This window comes from Magallana gigas, chromosome 2, assembly GCF_963853765.1.
Source record: "Magallana gigas chromosome 2, xbMagGiga1.1, whole genome shotgun sequence".
NCBI lineage: Eukaryota > Metazoa > Mollusca > Bivalvia > Ostreida > Ostreidae > Magallana > Magallana gigas.
The window spans coordinates 8,192,675-8,211,328 of record NC_088854.1 but is presented as its reverse complement, the minus strand read 5'-3'; the positions used below and the strand labels follow the sequence as shown (position 1 = coordinate 8,211,328).

Genomic DNA, 18,654 nt, shown 5'->3' with positions numbered 1-18,654 from the left:
GTTTACTCTCCTAACCTATGCATATAATCAAATGTTGTCTTAACCATGTAATACGGGAATATACCCTTTTCCGTTTCCTGTAATAATTTCTGAAGGGCGCCACTTGTGTTCCTTTAAAGAATATAATAATTTTTTTTTCTTTTTTTCTTTTCTGCGTATTCCGTTGTTATGTTGGTATTATTGAGAGTTGTTAACCCTATTAATCACAGCCCATTTTAGGCCCATTTGTTGGTCAGTAAATACAACAACTGAATCATTGTTACATTTGATCTTTTCAAGCATTTTAATTTTTAATTCTAATTCATATACTTAATGTATGTTTTTATTTTTTTTACATGAGCATTTATCAATATCATTTATTTATGTATTTGTTTTAAATAGGGTTTATTTATGCTTTCATTTTATTCAAAAGTTGCTGCGTTGTTTTTATAGAATAAGATGTAACTTAAGTTTTTGTTACAAAATGGAAGGGCAGATATTATTCACTTGAACTTGAATCACTCGTAATATTGATTCAATTAAATTTGCATCGCATTTTGAGTTTAAAATTAATGAGGCTGGATGCTCTAATTACCCATTAGATCAAATCTAAAATTTTAAAAATTATTCAGAGCGATAAAATTTATTATGTAAAGAGAAAAACAAAATATTTAACGTTTCCTATCTATTTGAATATTTTCCTATATCTAAATACTGAAATTTTCATTTTGAAAGGATAAATATAGTCTAACTTTATTATAAATAATTAAATAAATAAATATAGTCCCGACCATCTAGTCCTCTTAAACAATCAATAAACAAATATCAGTATTATTCTGTTGTGAAATCATATTTCAAAATGCCTACTTTTATTTTAGTGGCAAAAAGTATCATGGTAACCGGTTTTATATCGGTTGAAAGGAAAACAGAATAATGATAAAAAGAAATGTGTTTCTCATATTTTATTTTACAAATGAAATACACAATCACTTGATGAAATCAGTTTTCATTTGTACACCAACAAATTTGATAACAAAAACAAACAAATAAGAACGGTGGAATACAGAGATCAATTTGTGACGGGAGACAGGTGCGCGCCCGGGGACTTCCCCCGGAGTGCTACTCTGTGTAGAGTACTTCTGGACCAACAATAAAACGCTCAATCCGCTAATGCTTGTACCGTTAATGATATTGTCTTCTTTGTAAGAGAGAAACAGAGAATTCTAGTCTGCTAATGTCAGAAATAAAGCTCGTTTTTATAGCCTGAAAACTCAACTGTGACTTGCAAAGGCAACATCAAAGACAATATGTTGACAGTAATTTCACAAAGTTTCTATCGAGCGGCAGGTATAATCAGGTTTGGAGATTAAAAATGTGCTGCTTTGAACAGTCGAAATTTACTTTCTTCTAATTATGAAATTTCTGAAATGTTGCTTTTAAAATGCTGCCGAAATTTACATTAAAAAATCAATTACATTTTTTATACATTTCAATAAACGGCCCTATTTCTATCGAATTTTATCCCTATGCAATTTGTAACTAATGGATCAATCGTTTAGGTTTTCTTCTGATTTTAATGATCACAAAAATGTATTATACATAATGAGACAGGTAAAATAAACCACCAATAAATAATATAAATTAACAAAATAAATAACATCTCTTAAGAAACATATAAATTATTCATTGCATGTAGGAAATATAAAATAAATAGTTGATTAAATAAGTAGGTACAAGTACAAATATTTCCAATGAAACATTCATTTTATACTAAAAGAAAAATCTGACGATTTCACACAGAAAATTTAACACAAAATATTAGCTTGAACTGTGCTCGCAAAACGCTAAAAAAAACTGTCACATATATCGAAAAATATAAAATCCAATAACATACTCACATATCAAATAAGTACCCGGAAAATTTCTGTCACATTGTCAGCAGGGTAGACAGAAACTTGACCGGAAGTGTCCACGGGGAACGCCCCGCGTCCACCTACAGGCGACCGGAACCCGTGGAGTTGTGCATATGCCACATTCAATGTGAAATTTCCCGGCTCAGTGAGGCGCCACCGCGGAAAATTTCATCCGTTTCTGCTTCTGTCTTTGATTACAAAACCAAACTCTGACAACATTTTTCTTTAAGTCTAATTTTTCTGCTATTTGTGCGATTTTTTCACCTGAAGGGCGAGGTTGTACCGCGAAATACGCTTCCAGTGAACGTTTTTCTGGAGCTGCTATAGAGGTTCTCTTCCGCTTCCGTTCCGCAGCTAAACCACCAGCTTCCGCTTCCTTTCGCTCTCGAGCTTGTCTTTCGGCCTCTTCGAGCCAAGCCTGAAGAATGGGCTTCAGGGCAATCATGTTATTGTGACTCAAAGTTAATGATTCAAATCTACAAATTGTGCTCTGACTTAGGGACCCGACACCCGGTAGTTTGAGGTTGGCCAGCGCGGCCCCGACATCGGCCTGTGTGACCCCCAGTTTTATTCTCCGTTGTTTGAATCTTTCAGCAAACGCCTCTAGTTCCCGGGGGTCGCACTCTGTATCGTGTATGGCGGGGTGCACGGGGTGGTGTCCGGGAAATGTGTGGTGGCTTCCCATGGCGTTGAGATTGGTACAGACGCTGGGCTGGAACATTTGGTGGTGGCTGTGGGGTATTGAGTTAGCGATGCTGTAGTGGTTGTCAGGCATCCCGCCAAGCGACATCCCATGGTTGGATGTTAACTGTTCCAACATAGAGTCCCCCGGACCGAATCCCGTGTGGCAGTTCATCTGCATTTGATGACGGGGTGGGGTAACATTGTGTCCCCCTAGGTCCGCCGTGTGACCATGGTAAAGTCCATCGTGTTTCATTAAGTTTTGTGACGATTGCTTGGGTATGTCCACGGCCGCCAAAACTTCGGCTCGAGATAAAATGCCATCATCAAAAAAGTTACCCTGAAATAAAAAATACTTTTATTAAAAATAAGTTAAGAAATTTCAAAGCATACCTGTAGAATGGATTAATTTGCTTGCCTGTCCCAATGTCCTTTTACAAAATAAGTTCTCGGAGAATGGAATAGTTTGAGAGTAATGAGAGCATAAGTATCAATGGTTGCGATAAATAATTAATAGTGTTTAAGCAGGAACAGATCGGCCCCAGCTTCTATTGATAACTCTGTGCTCAGGTAAATTAGTTCTCAACACAGTCCAGAAAGAAAAGAATGCCAACATAAAAACCAACAACACATGCTTCATAAAATATGAAACACTTTAAAACAATGCGCGGAACGTTTCACTTAAATTTTTATCTTGAAGACGCCAACTCAGTCCCACACATACCGTGGTTCCTGACATACATCGCATACGGTCTGGGGGTCGGTAGGGTGGGGAATACCTCCCACCACTCACATGCCCCGGGTTCAGCGAAGAGATCCCCACTCCCTGCTTTGCGTTCATCATGATTTGGCACCGAGTGGAATGTACATAGGCCGAGCGCCGGCCTCGGGCTGAGTTTGTGCTACTCCAATATAACTTTTACGATCCAGAAGTCGACTACAGATAGAGAAATGTCTACGCCAAAGAAAATTGATATTACATTTTACTATTGAGCGCTTCATTCAGCAGCGGGCACCTGTTCTCTGTTGTTTTGAGTCACGTGGGTTTCCTAATTCATCAACTTGGAGCGCATGCTCTCTTTAAAAGACCACCATTATGGACAAATTATATTTTGAGCCCGAAAATGTTTCTTTTTCATTAACATAAAAGTTGCAATAGCCAATAAGCCTTCGTTTCGATAGATTCTCTTTCAATGCCTTTGGGGGAAAGGTTTGCGACACGACCGATTTGATTCACGATCCAGTGCCCAGTATCTTAAAATCAGACCTTTTTTTTTTAATAAAAAAGAATTAAATTTTATTTCTTTTAAATTTCGTGTTTTATATTGTTTTAAGGGAATTAATGGTTTTCTTTTTTAGCTTCAAAGATGCCAACGAAATGATGACAGAGGATAATTTGAAGTCTTTAGACGGGGGATCGTTTATTCTCATTAGCGGGCCGACAGTCCTGGAATTGAGGACGCTCCGCTATCTGATAGAGAGGGAGAGCTCGGTGGGGGGACCCTAGTCTCCGGCGGCCACGACAAGGCTTTATATCCCTAGAAATTACAAAAATGGTCCCCGGCACCGCTCAGAAACGTCTCTACTGAAATCGGAGAGATATTTCCCGACATTTTCATTAAATGTCAACTCTTCCATTATTGCTTTCCTTTATTTGAAATGTTGATGACATTACATTGCCTTTTTATTGTTCATATTTCTGGATCCATATTTCACCCTAATCATTTTCCTTTCCTTTTTTCTGGTGACCTTAATTCAAGTTCGGTCGATGAAGAATATTCTTAATCGATTTTTGAACCTTGAAAACTAAATAAGATTATTTCGTTGTTTTATTTCCGGGCATTTTTTTCAACAATAAAATCAATTTCTCTTTGAAAACCACAATTTGTATAAACATTTGGTTAAACTCTTGAAACAAGCTACCCTTGTATTAAATCCACAGAGAACAGCGCCCAATATTTGGCGTGAGAATCAATGGCGGGTATGTTTGCAAGTCAGGAATTGGTCAATGAAAGTTGCCTCAACAAATAATATAAATTTTTAATAGTTACCCCAGTTCCTGCAGACAAGCTCATAAAAAATTAACCATTAACATATACACGATACGTATTTGAACAAGCTTGATTTAAGCTCTGATTTATGTTTTATTTTATGAACAACTAATTTCACAGAGAATGTATGGAATTGTGAAACTATATAATTGAAATTAGGAGAAACCTTTCATTTATTAAAAAATGAAAGGTAAATAGTTTTTTCTGCTATATATGTATTTTTAAAATATAAGATTGAATTGATGATTTTTTCCGTGAGAAAAATATCAAAATATAAATGTTTGCTGAAAATGAGCGGCAGAAAAAAACACCTGCTCTCTTGCAACTAAAAGTAATGTAAAAGAAACCTAATTACGACGTAAATAATGGCGTTTGCTGATGTGCCAACGTCAAGCATTATCGACGTAACTAATAATGAAGGAGAATAAACACTGCCAGAGAAAGTGGCTTTGTAAACCTTGTGCCTAAAAAGACCTATCAACGTGTTTTGTGGCTAATCAAGAGCCACATTGTAACTTTTATCTGCTTAATTTGTATTTCTCGTTTTCAATTAAGGTTCATCAACGGAAGTTGGAGGAAATTCAGAATTAGTCATCTAACATCAGTCAAATCGCCCATTTCCTTCCGGTACATTGTCACGTGGCCTCGTTTTCTCGTCAACAATTTTTGCTTGCACGTGTCGAAGGTTTAAAATGATGGAGAATTTGACACGGTAGCGACTGCGACACGACTCCCATTGTTTCCAATGTTCGGGACCTCCTTGTGAATGCACGTGCGCTTTAAACATGACAAACAGAACAATTCCTGATGGAGAGAAGTCAAACGCCCATCATTTGAACCTCTAATCTAGCGACAATCTTCAAGTTAATGATGTTATTTAAGCCAATTAAGTCGATGTTTCTTTTTTGTGAAGAGAGTAATAATTCTACTGATGGGCGGGGTTACACCTCACAAACCTTTATTTTACAATGAAGACTGGGCAAAGGGATTAGTCTAGATTTCATTAAAAGGCTATAAAATATTCTGAAAAGAAAAATATTGTTTTTATTTCTCCTAATCTCGTATGGTTCTCTTCTTCTTTTTTAAGATAAGAGAATTTCCACTCCATTGGCATTTTACTTATTCCTTTTTGCTGTTTTTCATTTACCAGACTCACGATCCATCAAGAAGAACTTCGTACATGGCATCTATCAAATTGTTATTAACTTGCGGGTAAAAGTTTGGAGAATTTGTACCTTGGGAATTGATTATAGAGCGATTGATGGAATTAATTCTCCTGAAGTGTTAGCTCATTCGCTAATGGTTTTGCTCTTGGCCATAGCACTATGGTTCTAATTCGCGTCGAGATATGTTAATTCTCGCTCATTTGCCAATTCTCGCTTAATTTTAAAATAAGTTACTGGTCAACTAAAGAATAATCATTCTATTTTACTTATTTTATCAGTTCGTACTTCGTACTAAGGTACCTGTAGATATAAACACTTAAATTCCACGGTTAATCTGTGTAAAACTATTAATTTTACTATTCTGATAATCTTCAAGACATAAGAAAAAGGGTTTTTAATTAAAGTGGCATGTATTTTGGACCAAACTTATCAAAAACATGCAATGAAAATAAAGTTAGATGACACATCGATATGTGTCTGTACGCGCACTTTCGATATAAAAAGATAATTTATAAACCCCTGGCTCTACTTTTTGGGAACAAAAGAACAAACAACAACAAAAATATACTATTATACATGTCTGGTTATATGGTGTGCCTATGAATTATTACAATAGAACATAAATTGGATTGGAAAAATCTTCAAAAGATAAAGAGGTCATTTTTACTAAAACCGATATATATATATATATATATATATATATATATATATATATATATATATATATATATATATATATATATATATATATATATATATATATATATATATATATATATATGGAATTGGGCTGATGGAACAGTGTACAAATAACCGAAAGTTACTGTAATCTATGCGGTTGAAAGATAATTGACAAATATTTTCATTATATTTTTAATGCAAAGCATTGTGTAAATTGCGCAATCAGAATAAAATAGGAAATTAAATTGATTGTTTAATTTTCCTAAAAACATATGCTTTACCATTTATCCTGATATTGTAAGATGTAAATAAATTAATATATTCTGAAATTTATCTACTAGAATTTATCATTTCTTTATACCACATGCATAGCATTTAAATACATTTATTCATGTTATTGATTCATTACACATATGAATATTCAATATTTCCATATTTTATGCCCTGCCTATGGAAGGAAAGAGGAAAGAGAGACAACTCCGGGTTTTTTTCACTGAGTCCATTCGTTTGCATGTTCATTGATTTGTTTTCGCTTTGTTTCTAGGCATCTCATTCACATAATAACAGTTTTTTCTTACACGTATTATAAATTATATTTTTAAATTATTTATCTAGCTGATCGCCAAAGTAAGTACGCGGTTATACTCAGTATTCGTTCATTGCTTACTCTATTCGTCCTTTTTTAAATTATAAATGCAGTAATATTTACAATATTATTGTCGATTGGGCGATATCTCAAAGTGTCCAGTTTGTAGGAAATAAAAAAAACACGTTCATAATTAAAAAATGTCATTATTTATCCATTGGTTATCCTCGTTCATTTGTTAAAGCACAAGGTATATTTCTTTTTCAAAAAACCTTATGAAATCAGCCATACGCGACACTCAATTACACACGTGCACGCACCTGTTGTTATTATTTACACATCTGGGTAAACAAAGCCTTGGGAAATACATGTACATGTACTGACCTTATTCCACACCACTGGGTACTGGTCGTGGTCCCCTCCAAAGTCACGCGGGGGTCCTAGTGTCGTCAGCGTCTGAAATGTACAAACAAAACCAAGTCAGGTTTCACACAGGTGTTGTTAGTTTCGATAGTATTTTAAAAACGTTTTATATTTCATATTTCTTAAAAATCCTGTATTTCAGCGAAAAATGATATTTCAATGTTTAATCCTTACTATGGTTGTAAAATTTAAGGCCACTGACTTTATTTTTTTTTTGGGGGGGGGGGGGGGTATTTCTTTTTCGTATCATTTTGTGCATTATCGTAAAATACAAAGTATTAACAGCTTCAAAAAATGTTTAATTCTTATATTCAGTAGTAGCATATTCTCACTATGACTCTTTTTAGACGAAGAGTCAATAATGGAAATGTCAGCTCGTCCGAAAAATATTGGCCGGTCAATATTTTAGATAGGTCGAATCGGTACCAATCGATTTAAAAAGTTTAATTTCTTACAAAAAAGGTACAATATATTACATAAATTATCATGTTAGCAATTTGAGTGAAAAATATTTTGAGGCAATTCTATAATATAAGAACCGTAAATGTACAGAGGGTCTTATTTTGAGACGGTTCCTCAAAATAGCAAGACGATATGTATTTTTAAAAATTTAGCAGGTACCCTAGAGATGCTGTATGTTTCACGTGTTTTATCTTTACTTATTTTACACAAAAACCATGTCATTCTTTTGATTAACCACTTTGAAGCTTGTTAGGTGGTAAGATTTCAAATATCATATCAAAAATATTTTTTTTCCATAAACAAGAAAATGATATTGATGTAAATAAATAAATAAATAAATAAATAAATAAATAAATAAATAAATAAATGTCTCATTTCCTGAATAAAAAAAATAATAAATCTGATGCATCGATAACTGGTTTATGTCATGTAAAATGCACTCCAATAAGAAAGGCCGCTAACGGTACTAAAATTTGCTCAACAAATACGTCATCTCTTTTTAATTAACGACAGTTTTACAGATGCTCTGTTTATTGGATTTGTTTAACACACCGTCGACAAATTTCCAAAGCAAATTTCGCCGTTTTGAACATGATCATATCAACGTTTCGAGGATCGTTTTTAAAAAGTTACAATTGCGGTTTTTAACTCAATTCTTGTTAATTTAGCGATATTTTGTCCAGGTAACTCAATACAAAGTTCGTCTTTACATTTGTAGAATTCGAACAAAAATTATTTGATATTACGCAATTATTGAATCCTGCATATTAAATTTAGGATGAAACTCACCACTCTGTCGACATTATCTAAATCCTCGAAATATTTCATGTTCGTGCGTCGCGTCTGAGGTTTGTGTTTGAATGGCGAGGTACAGTGTCCCCCTCTCTATATACCCCGGGACCCTCTTTGTCAGACGGATAATTAACGGTACTCTTAAATGAAAATTATACAATGATTTGATCTTGTCGTGTTATCTGAGTTGCTTTTGATATGACCGCCCCGGACCAGACGACAGAGCCAGGTAAGAAGGGACAGGTGGCACGCGCCCGGCGCGCGCAACATATATCACCTTCCTCGATACCAAACATATTTAACAATTTAGGATTAATTGAACAAACAGTTTTCTGTGAACAGGAATACCTCCTGTTCAACGATCAGGTAAAATTCTAAAGGTAAACAACAGAGGGTTAGAGGTCACACGACTCGCGCTTCACAAATGCCATCAAGTTACTGTTATAATTCTCGACAATACCCGATTTACCTGTCCATGTCCAAAACGGTGTCAATCGTGCTTAATCGCAAACAAATTAACAGAATCATGATAATTCATCGCTCGTGTTGAAACGACGATTGTCTACGATTTGTCAATTCAAATTATGTCTTAATGATCGCGCAGTATTGCGCGCGCTTTCCTAGTGGATAATTATGCTCTTAATTTCTATGTTCGGTTTTAGCTATAGTAAGAAAGGGGTTGGGGATAAGATAATAAGTTATTCCCATTATGGTAGGTTTCTGATACTTTACATCTTAATCGAAGGGAAATGTTGGATTTTTTTTTCCATTTCATACTGAGTCAATTATCTAATTGTATTAGAGTCTTTAAAATGAGTTGTAGCATAAAAGAAAGAGAATTTGTAAAAAGATAATAAAAAAAAGAAAAAAAAAGAAATGCATTGAGGACTAAAATAAAAACGTCCTTCTGTGACATTACATTCATCGGTAACGTCATTTTTTTTTCAATATCTTGAAATCTTGGTTTTTTATTTTAATTTAATTTATGCATATGGAGAAACGAAGTCAACCTGATAAACGAATGCTGTTAAAACGTTTTAACCACTTCTGTAAATTATTCTGGATCATTAAAATACACTTGTTGGATTGTTAAAACTGCCGCATGAGCAGTCCTGTTGAATGTCTTTAATGTTTCTAAGCAAGAATCGCTGGGATTTTTTTGTAAATATTACAGTAAAAAATGCAATATAAAGAGATACAAATTTTCAGACTTTTTTTCCATGGTCCCTCGAGTCCACGGAAAAACGAGAGCGCACCTGATAAATTTTGCCGCAAGAAAAATGATGCAATATTGCGGAATAACTATCGCACCGTGAAAATTAATGTTAGTTGATTTGATTTCTTCTGTGATACCTCGGACAAATCTGTCTCAATTATAGGTAAATAATGTCCAATGATAATTCATATACTACTGGGTTGACATTCGGCCTACAATTAATTGTATTGTGATTAGCGACAATCTTTATTGCACTTGTAATTATTTCTGTAACGATTTTCAAATTTAATTCCTTTTATTTGAATTTGTTTAACCCTTTTATAGCTTAATCTAGCGGGATCGGGGAGTAATCTTTATCAATGTCAGAATAATTGCTACAAAAAGTGGGGGATATTCCAACGCTGCCTCTCCAAATAGAAGGTCCCCCAGTCACCAAAAGCACGCACAAGGGACCATGGACAAACTAACAATTTAGTGAGCGTATTTGTTCAAATAACCCATAACGATTGATCACAGTTCTGTTTTATTTACTATTCCGACAAACAAAACAACTGCAATTTTGATTTCAGAGGAATTAAATCTAAATCCGACTAAATTTGACTGCAGATTGCACATTGACACCTTGCGCGGATACTGCGCGTGCTGCGACATGAAGATGTCGGGAATTTCCGTCTTGAATTACATCTCCCGCTTTCTGTCTGCTAATTTCAATCTAATTGCCTATGTTCCAAACAAATCTAGCGATCAAATCGGAAATTGAAACCTTCTTAATCCAGAAATCACGTTATATCGACATCAAAACGACCCCTTTTTTACAGCTTACTTAATGATTGAGTTTCATATAATTTTCGAATCAACAACTTGTTGGTTTTCCGACCGCGAAATCCGATCGCAAAGAAACGTGTTGCGATATTCTTGCAACTCTTTTTCTGTCCATTGCCTTACACAAACTAAGATGGTCACAAAGGATCTTAATAAAGATAGCAGATGGATATGTGTTATCAAATCCAGTCACCACCATGTTTGTCCATCGCTGGGAACCTTCCGAGATATTTCAACGAACACGACTTGTATAGTTGCCTCAGATATATTTCAAAAATTCAAATCAGAAAAGTATATGTTGTAAACTCACCTGAAAGTTTAGATTGGTCTGGGAAATTTTTGCAACCTTTCTCTAGTAATCTCTCTTTGCAGATGAAGTTATAGTATACAAATTAATCGAGTGTCGGAAAATTATAAAAATTGCAAAGCCTCATCCATATTCCATGAGGAGAAAGGATGGCGGATGTCATTCAATATTCCCGGCCAAATTAGCAAGGGTAATCCGCGTTTAATATTTCAAAATCTTATGGTAGAGAATAAACTTGACATTAAAGATTAAAGGAATGCGGAAAGAAAATCGTTATTTGGTCTTACCTGGGAGTGGGGGTGATAAAGCCCGTATCCGGACATCGCAGAATCAGGAAATGGACTCCAAAGCGGTGCCAAAATTGGGTTTTTTTCAGTAATGTTTCTCTAAACACTACCCCAAGGAAGAAATGAGTAAACGCAACCCTTAAGTTTAAGCAGCTTTCGAGAAAATTATGACTTAGGGGGTTTTGACCATATTTTTAAGTTAGATTAATGGAATAAGTTGGTTTTGTAAATCAATGTGGAATGGTAGTCGGTGATTGGTGTTCAGGGTCTGCGGAATGGGACGGGAGGCGGGAACATAACATTACCTGAAACACTTCAAAGACACCAGCCTCGTTCTCGCGCCGTTACCTGGATGCTGAGGCCATTATAGCATATGTAGAACGTGGGGTACCTGTCGTTCGGTGTTTTCCATTTACATGGAAGTACCTGTTTCATAAAAATACAATTTGTATTAATAAATGATTAGCGATAATATTTCTGATATTCAGATTTGTTTGCGCCCATTTAGGCTGAAATAACGTGACGAATTCAAACGATACCTCAAAACGGTCGCGAGGAAAGGATAATTTGATTACTTCCCACCTGTCCTTTTTTTCTCTCATTCCCTTTCTTTCCTCTTTTGCTAATTTCGTAATAATGATATTTTTTTATTTTTTGTTCCTCCAGGTGACATGAAAAGTCACACACACATAAATAGTTTAATTTACAAATAAGTTTTTTTTTTTTTTAAAAAAAGCGTTAAGCTTTACCTTTTCATAAATAACACTTATACTTGTATATACATATGCAACGCATGTATTTTGATAACATTTATAGATTTTAGGTTTTCTTTCTCCTCTTTATCTTATAATGCTTCAACTTTTCTACAGATATATAAAATTAAAAAAAAATCAGACAGTGAAACGGTCAAAGCGCATGCAAATCCATCGGCATGAATTTTACATATTTAAAAATTACATGTATTAAATGATTTTCATGACCGAGTGAAGATTATGAATGGGAATGATGTATGGTTTTTACTATAGAAATATAAATATTTCATTTCTGCTACGAGAAGCATCTATATATGAAAGGAATTCTTGGCATATAATATTCATGACGATCTCGGTATGTAGGTGAGAAATCCTAACCGTCACCGATTCTACATTTACAATGTACTTTTTCGTCCTCTTTCTAATGCTCGAACGTGACTTAAAACAACTTTAGAATTAAAAAAAAATAAACGAAGAAAAAAATCAGTCCCTCCAAGACAGTATCAAGTCATCTTTCATCAAAATTGAAATCTCTGACAGCCCTTGTATTTATACGATACAGGGTAAAAACTTGGACTGATTATATTTGAAAGAGAATGGTAAATCTCATTCATTAATGGGAATTTCAAAATCACGCAGACGAAGGAATTTCAAATGACAAGAAATGGTTTTGTAAGAGTATAAAAGCTTTATTTGAAAATTTTGAAGGTGTGAAGAATCTCTATATTGTAAGTTAGGTACATGTATATAAAGATATAACGTATAATGTGCAAGATTTTATTTGACGTTAAAAGATGAGAATAAATGTGCCCATGTATATACATATTCAATTATTTATGCCTTCGTTCATTAATTAATTTGATTTCATTTTTAGAAACAATTCAAGACGGCTGGTACACACTAAACTGCTCAACCAATGAAAAACCAATCACTGGATTTTATATCTTTTTTTGTCTTTTCATAACTCTTATCTTTTAAAAAAAAACCCACTGACCATAAGATTAGATTTAAAGCTTATATGAAAGAGAGGATATGGTGTTTTAAGCTCGACCAGTAACGATTACTGTAACGGTACGGTGGGACACACCAGGTATTGGTCAGGTAAGTCTGTCACGGGCACCTGTTAGGGGGATACCTGTACTGAATAATTGATACCTGTACCACGGACACCTTGCAATACATCCGTGTGTTGTTATGTGATGTAAACATATGTCTATAAAGACATGCCAAGAAAGTCTATTACTGTCAAAACCAACGCAATGCCTACATGTGATTAGACAATAACAGATAAATTGATTTAAGTACATGTATTGGCATTTTTGCTTAAATCAATGCATGTGATTTTTGTTTGACCTTACTGTTATTATAGAAACATAAAAATTATTATACTCGTAAGATTTCGTGGTCATTTTTATTTATCTTTCATTTTCCAATCAGGTTTGCAATTGATCATAAGTAGAATGCTTAATTTGAAAAGTGCAAACTCGGGAAGTTGATCTTTGTGAAAAATAAAGAAGATGGGGGAATAAGATGGCGCAATGCCCATTTAGTTTAGTCGTAAAATACAATTTCAAATTTAACATTTTTTCAATTAGATATATTTGATATGTTATAATACAAGTTTTCCAAAAAAAATAATCTCCCACCATATTCAATTTGAAATATTTAAAAAAAACGATAAGAAAAAAAATGATAAATACTTAAGTGTTGGTGGTATCGAACCCACAAACTAAAAACCCAACTGAGCCATTTCAATTACAACAAAGTGCGATGTTTGAATGGTATATGAGACGTTGGCCACGAATTTACGGACTTCTATTATTTTTCTAAAACGTTCAATTGTTGGGCCACAAAATGACATTTTTAAAGTACAGTGGGTCATTTCTCCACATTTTTGTTGATTAAAATCGGTTTAAATTCCATTAAACCGCATTTAGACTGTGACAAAAATATGGAGCTCAGACCCACTCTTTGAAAGAAAAGGCATTGAAGTTATAAAAATTACACTATTTGGAGGTTTTGACACGCATACGCCAGTTTAAATCAACCTATTGCAAGTATTTAAAATATTTAAGGGTTACAAACCGATGTTACGTTAAATATACATTGTTTTTAATTAATTTTTTAAAAAGTATCAGATTTAATGATATTTTAATTTTGCAGTATCTAATCATTCCTCATATGGGCATTTTACACGCCCTATTCACCCATCTTCTTTTTAAATATCTGGTTAAAATTCAACAGTGCGAGGATGTTAGTGAAACCTAAAACTGTTAATCAAAAGATACGTTTATAAAAGTAAGACAGACAGACGGACAAAGCTATAGGGACTTTTTGATTTTAGACAAGCACATTATGATACTCTATATATAGTAGTTTTAATACAAACCAAACTTTTATTCTCAGAGAAGAGCTAGTTATTACAAAGTAATACAAGTTTTGATCTTTAATACAAAGACTTTATTGTTAAATTACGTAACTTTCGCTCATACCGCGTGAAATTACCAACCAGAACTTGATTAACATGCACACCCTCCCTAAATAAATTCTAGGAGATCTATGAAAAAATGACACATTTGTTGCCGTTTTACGATGCTACAGTACAATGCAGAATAAAAAACCGCCCCGTCATTCAATGCAACATATGTCCTATAGCCATAGATTGGCTACCTGTTAATTTCTTTGGTCAGGAATTACATTCTACCTGAGTTTGTATCTTAATTAGATTCCTTGGGAGAGAATCGAATCTTCTAGATTAGATTTCGTCTTTTGATTCTCTGCCCCTTAAGATTCCCTTAGAAGATATGGGCAGCAATAACTGCGGTAACCTAATTCTCACCAAATTAGTATACAGCATCAGCCAAACAAACGGGCCCACCACTCCAAGTACCAAGGTACCATGGGTCAAAGGCAGACTATACCAGAGTATCAAAACGAGTCATGTACACCAGCGGCCGACAGAGGAAGTATTAGAGAAAGGTCTGGACCGCGTTTTGAAAAAGAACTTTCGACAAAGTCGTAAATTTTTTCATCCCCAAAGAGTGATTTCATCCCCTCAACGCGTAAACTATATACAAAACTACAGCACCGATCAGACCCAACCTAACACCAGAGTAAACCCCAACTTCACCCCGGGTTTACTTTCTGGGTTTACTTTGGGTTTACTTTTTGAGTCCACTCGGGGTTTACTTTGGGTTTACTTAAGAATTGCTTTTGGAGTAAATCTATGCACTGAAGTGTGAAGCAGACCTGTATTTTATTTTACCATCTTACTGTCCCTTCATTCCCCTTGTATATTCAGAATACACATGTAGCGTCTGCTTTCAGGGGTATACTTCTAATCGGGGTTTACTCTCTGTGTCCACTCTGGGTTTACTTTGGGTTTACTCTGGGTCCACTCAAGTAAACCCAGAAAATAAACCCAGGGTTTAGTTGGGGTTTACTTTATGTTAGGTTGGGTCTGATCGGTACTGTATTTATTCAAACAATTTAGGTATTATCGGTTCTGTAAGCATGCGCAGCTCATTTATTATGACCATTTATAAATTTTGTAGCAAGTCCATTCGTAAAACACAGTTCAGCATCGGTCAACCGAACGAACCCATGCAGGCACATCTTCTTCCCAAGTAGCCAAAACTAACGGATTTACCTACAAATAAACCCGCGAAGTCACTATGAGTTTGCAACAAGCTAGGAATGTATAAGTGTTTCACGATTTTATTAAAAGCTTTTACTAATTTTTATTTTTTTTTTCATTAATACATTTGACAGTTCACAGATAGATTATGAGAGAAAGTCGTAACTATTTGTACGTCACAAAAAAGTAAAGGAACCAGACGGTCAACGACAGCGAGAATAAATCGTTTGAATTAAAATTTCATGCGCTCCCTTTCCGCCTGATTTGGGTCAGTAGATCTGGAAAATGCAACAAAAGGTAATATAAACCCTCAATATTTCTCAATTCACCTGTCGTGTGTAGTATTTTTAGCCTTGTAAAGAAACGAAATAATCTCACCCATTTTCAAACGAAAGAATTTTTCAAATGTAATCAGATAAAGAATGAATATTATGTGTGCTTTTTTACAAGACTTCATATTATTATTAATATATCATGGGGCTTTTTTATTTTTAAAAGCGAAAAACTAGATCTCCAGTATTTGCTTGAACCGAGAATAATCTTCGTCATTAAGAACTCAGGTAAGATAAAGAGAGGAATCTCGCGTGACTCGGAGAAATTGGCGAAGAAGGAAGGGAACCTAACAAAATTACCGTCTGCGATGGAGATTGATTAAAGTAGTCCATAAAAGAACGGACCGAAGGTTTGAAGGTGTCTACAATTTAATTAAACCGGAAGAATTTGTGAAGTTTAATTAGCACAAGAACATGGAGGCAGGGTTTTCTAGGGGTACGTGTAAAGATTTTGTGCAAGGAATTGATTTCAATCAATTGTCATCCTATTAGACATGCTTAAATTCAAGATTTTCTCGACTTTGACAGGTACAATCTTCACATACATCAGAATTACGGATGGCATTCAGATATTTTACACGGGCGAGATTCAAAAATTTCAAATCTCGTGGAATTCAACTTTAGGATACTGTTTTTTATAGCCCTTTTATTAAAAAAATTAATAATAAAGAGAAAAATCGATCACTTAATTAGAATGAAATTTCATAAAGACATATTTAAAGCCACGGACAAAAGAACCATAAAAATTGCCTAAAACACATTAGTATTGATGTTTGAAATCACGTGAATTACAGATGGCCATGAAACAAATCATGCTTTTTGAAAGCTATGAAATAAAGTAAAATGTTGAAATGCTGTTAATTTACAAAGATATGAAATAGAGTAAAATGTTGAAATGCTGTAAAATTACAAAGATATGAAATAGAGTAAAATGTTGAAATGCTGTAAATATCCCAAAATTATAAACTAGATCTTGTTTTAATTAAAAATAATTCTATTATTGAGTGATTCTATCCATTCTTCTTTATTTTGATATGGGGACTTATATAAAGAAGAACTGTAGCCGACCGAATGATAGCCCTACAAAGTTATAACCGACCACTGTCATCTGAAAACACACCTTGCTGAAGCACATTCTTTTTCCATGTGCTCGGGTAACGTGGGTATCGTTAACTTTCATTATTTTTATTCCATTTAACACACACAGTATACATTTAATTGGAACATGAGGTAAATAATCTTCGATTTTACAGACAGACATTGGCATCAAGATAATCTTGAAGTGAATGAGAATTATGGCAGTATGATAAAAATATGTTTACCTCTGACCTTTAACTACTCTACAATTATTTTTTTTAAGATATGTAAAAATATCTGCGATATAAAAGATTTAAAAAAGCGTATAGACAGGCCTGTAGTGGTAATCAATATTTTTTGGGGGTTTTATGAGAGACGTGTCAAATGTATTAAAATGAATAAGAAATGCGAGAAAAACAATACAACATAATCTAACATTTCTTTCAAAAACTCCCTTTCTCAGCTGTCAATGTTTTGCATTAGAGCAATTTTAAGCACTTCTCATGCTGTAACACAAGTCAAGATTCGAATACTAGTATTTCAGTAACATAATAGTACGTACACTTATGGACAAAGTATCATATAGGTATGCTATTTAAATACCTTCAATGTTGTGCCTTAAATAACATTGTGGTTAGAGCACCAGGCATAAGATAACACCAGAGGATAAAGTTTTTCGAGTTACCTTAAGGGTTCGATAGAAGAAAAAACCTTTCGACTTTTTGTTTTCCTTTGTGTTTGGTTAAAATAGCCAAACCGACATTTGTTGATAATTGTCCAAAGATTCGAAATAGAGTAAAAAAAGAAATATTATTTTTAAAAATTCAAAACAATTTTATTTTATTTTAGATCAATACAATGGTAGGTATTTGCGCAATCTTATTCGTTAACGTTCTTTTCTAACGATTAAGGGGATTGTTCTCGTCCAGTTATAAAGTAGAACCGCTCAGACTCGGTACAAAATTAAATATAAATACCAAGTTGGGTTACTCTTATTGTGATATATTTATCTTTTTAAAACATATGCTTTCGAATTTTGGGTATTTTTATTTTTATAAACGTATCAGAATTTTGTTTTCTTTTGTTTTGTTTTTTGGCTTTTTTTTTTGGATAAAAGAAATTATTATTTTACGTTTCGTGTATAAACATATTTCATTACATGTAGTTAGTGACGAGTTGACTCATCCACTTGACGTTAAACATACCTGCATAACTCGGATATATTCAGTGTAATCATTAAAACTAAAAAAATTCCTCTCTTTGTCGTAACAAGATACATGTACCTTTGAATTGAAAGACAAATTTTTGGTCTTTCGATTAATTTCGTGGTATCGCGTTTGCTCATATGTACAAAACGTCAATTCACGAAATTCAAAGATCTTACCTATCTTCACCAAGGTAAATAAATCTAATCCAGTAAAACAATACAAAATTTTGGAAATTCAGGTAAACACCATACACTGCCATTCTGAAGCAGGTAAATATTTGTA

General features: G+C 34.1%; 1 protein-coding gene across 5 annotated transcripts; it reads right to left on the bottom strand.

Moving 5' to 3' along the window:
* Positions 1–926: 926 nt before the first annotated feature.
* Positions 927–18,650, bottom strand: LOC105348737 (POU domain, class 4, transcription factor 3). Of its 5 annotated transcripts, XM_020062520.3 has the most exons (4): positions 18,549–18,650; positions 11,672–11,792; positions 7,442–7,513; positions 927–2,913 (listed from the first exon to the last, which is right to left on the bottom strand). In XM_020062520.3, the coding sequence occupies exon 4, from the start codon at positions 2,827–2,829 to the stop codon at positions 2,035–2,037; it is 795 nt and encodes a 264-aa protein (XP_019918079.1). In that variant the 5' UTR covers positions 2,830–2,913; positions 7,442–7,513; positions 11,672–11,792; positions 18,549–18,650; the 3' UTR covers positions 927–2,034. The 5 variants fall into 5 exon arrangements, with proteins under 5 accessions (XP_019918079.1, XP_019918078.1, XP_034299937.1 ...); XM_020062519.3 differs by lacking the exons at positions 11,672–11,792; positions 18,549–18,650 and adding an exon at positions 11,367–11,578; XM_034444046.2 differs by lacking the exons at positions 11,672–11,792; positions 18,549–18,650 and adding an exon at positions 11,083–11,233.
* Positions 18,651–18,654: the final 4 nt, after the last annotated feature.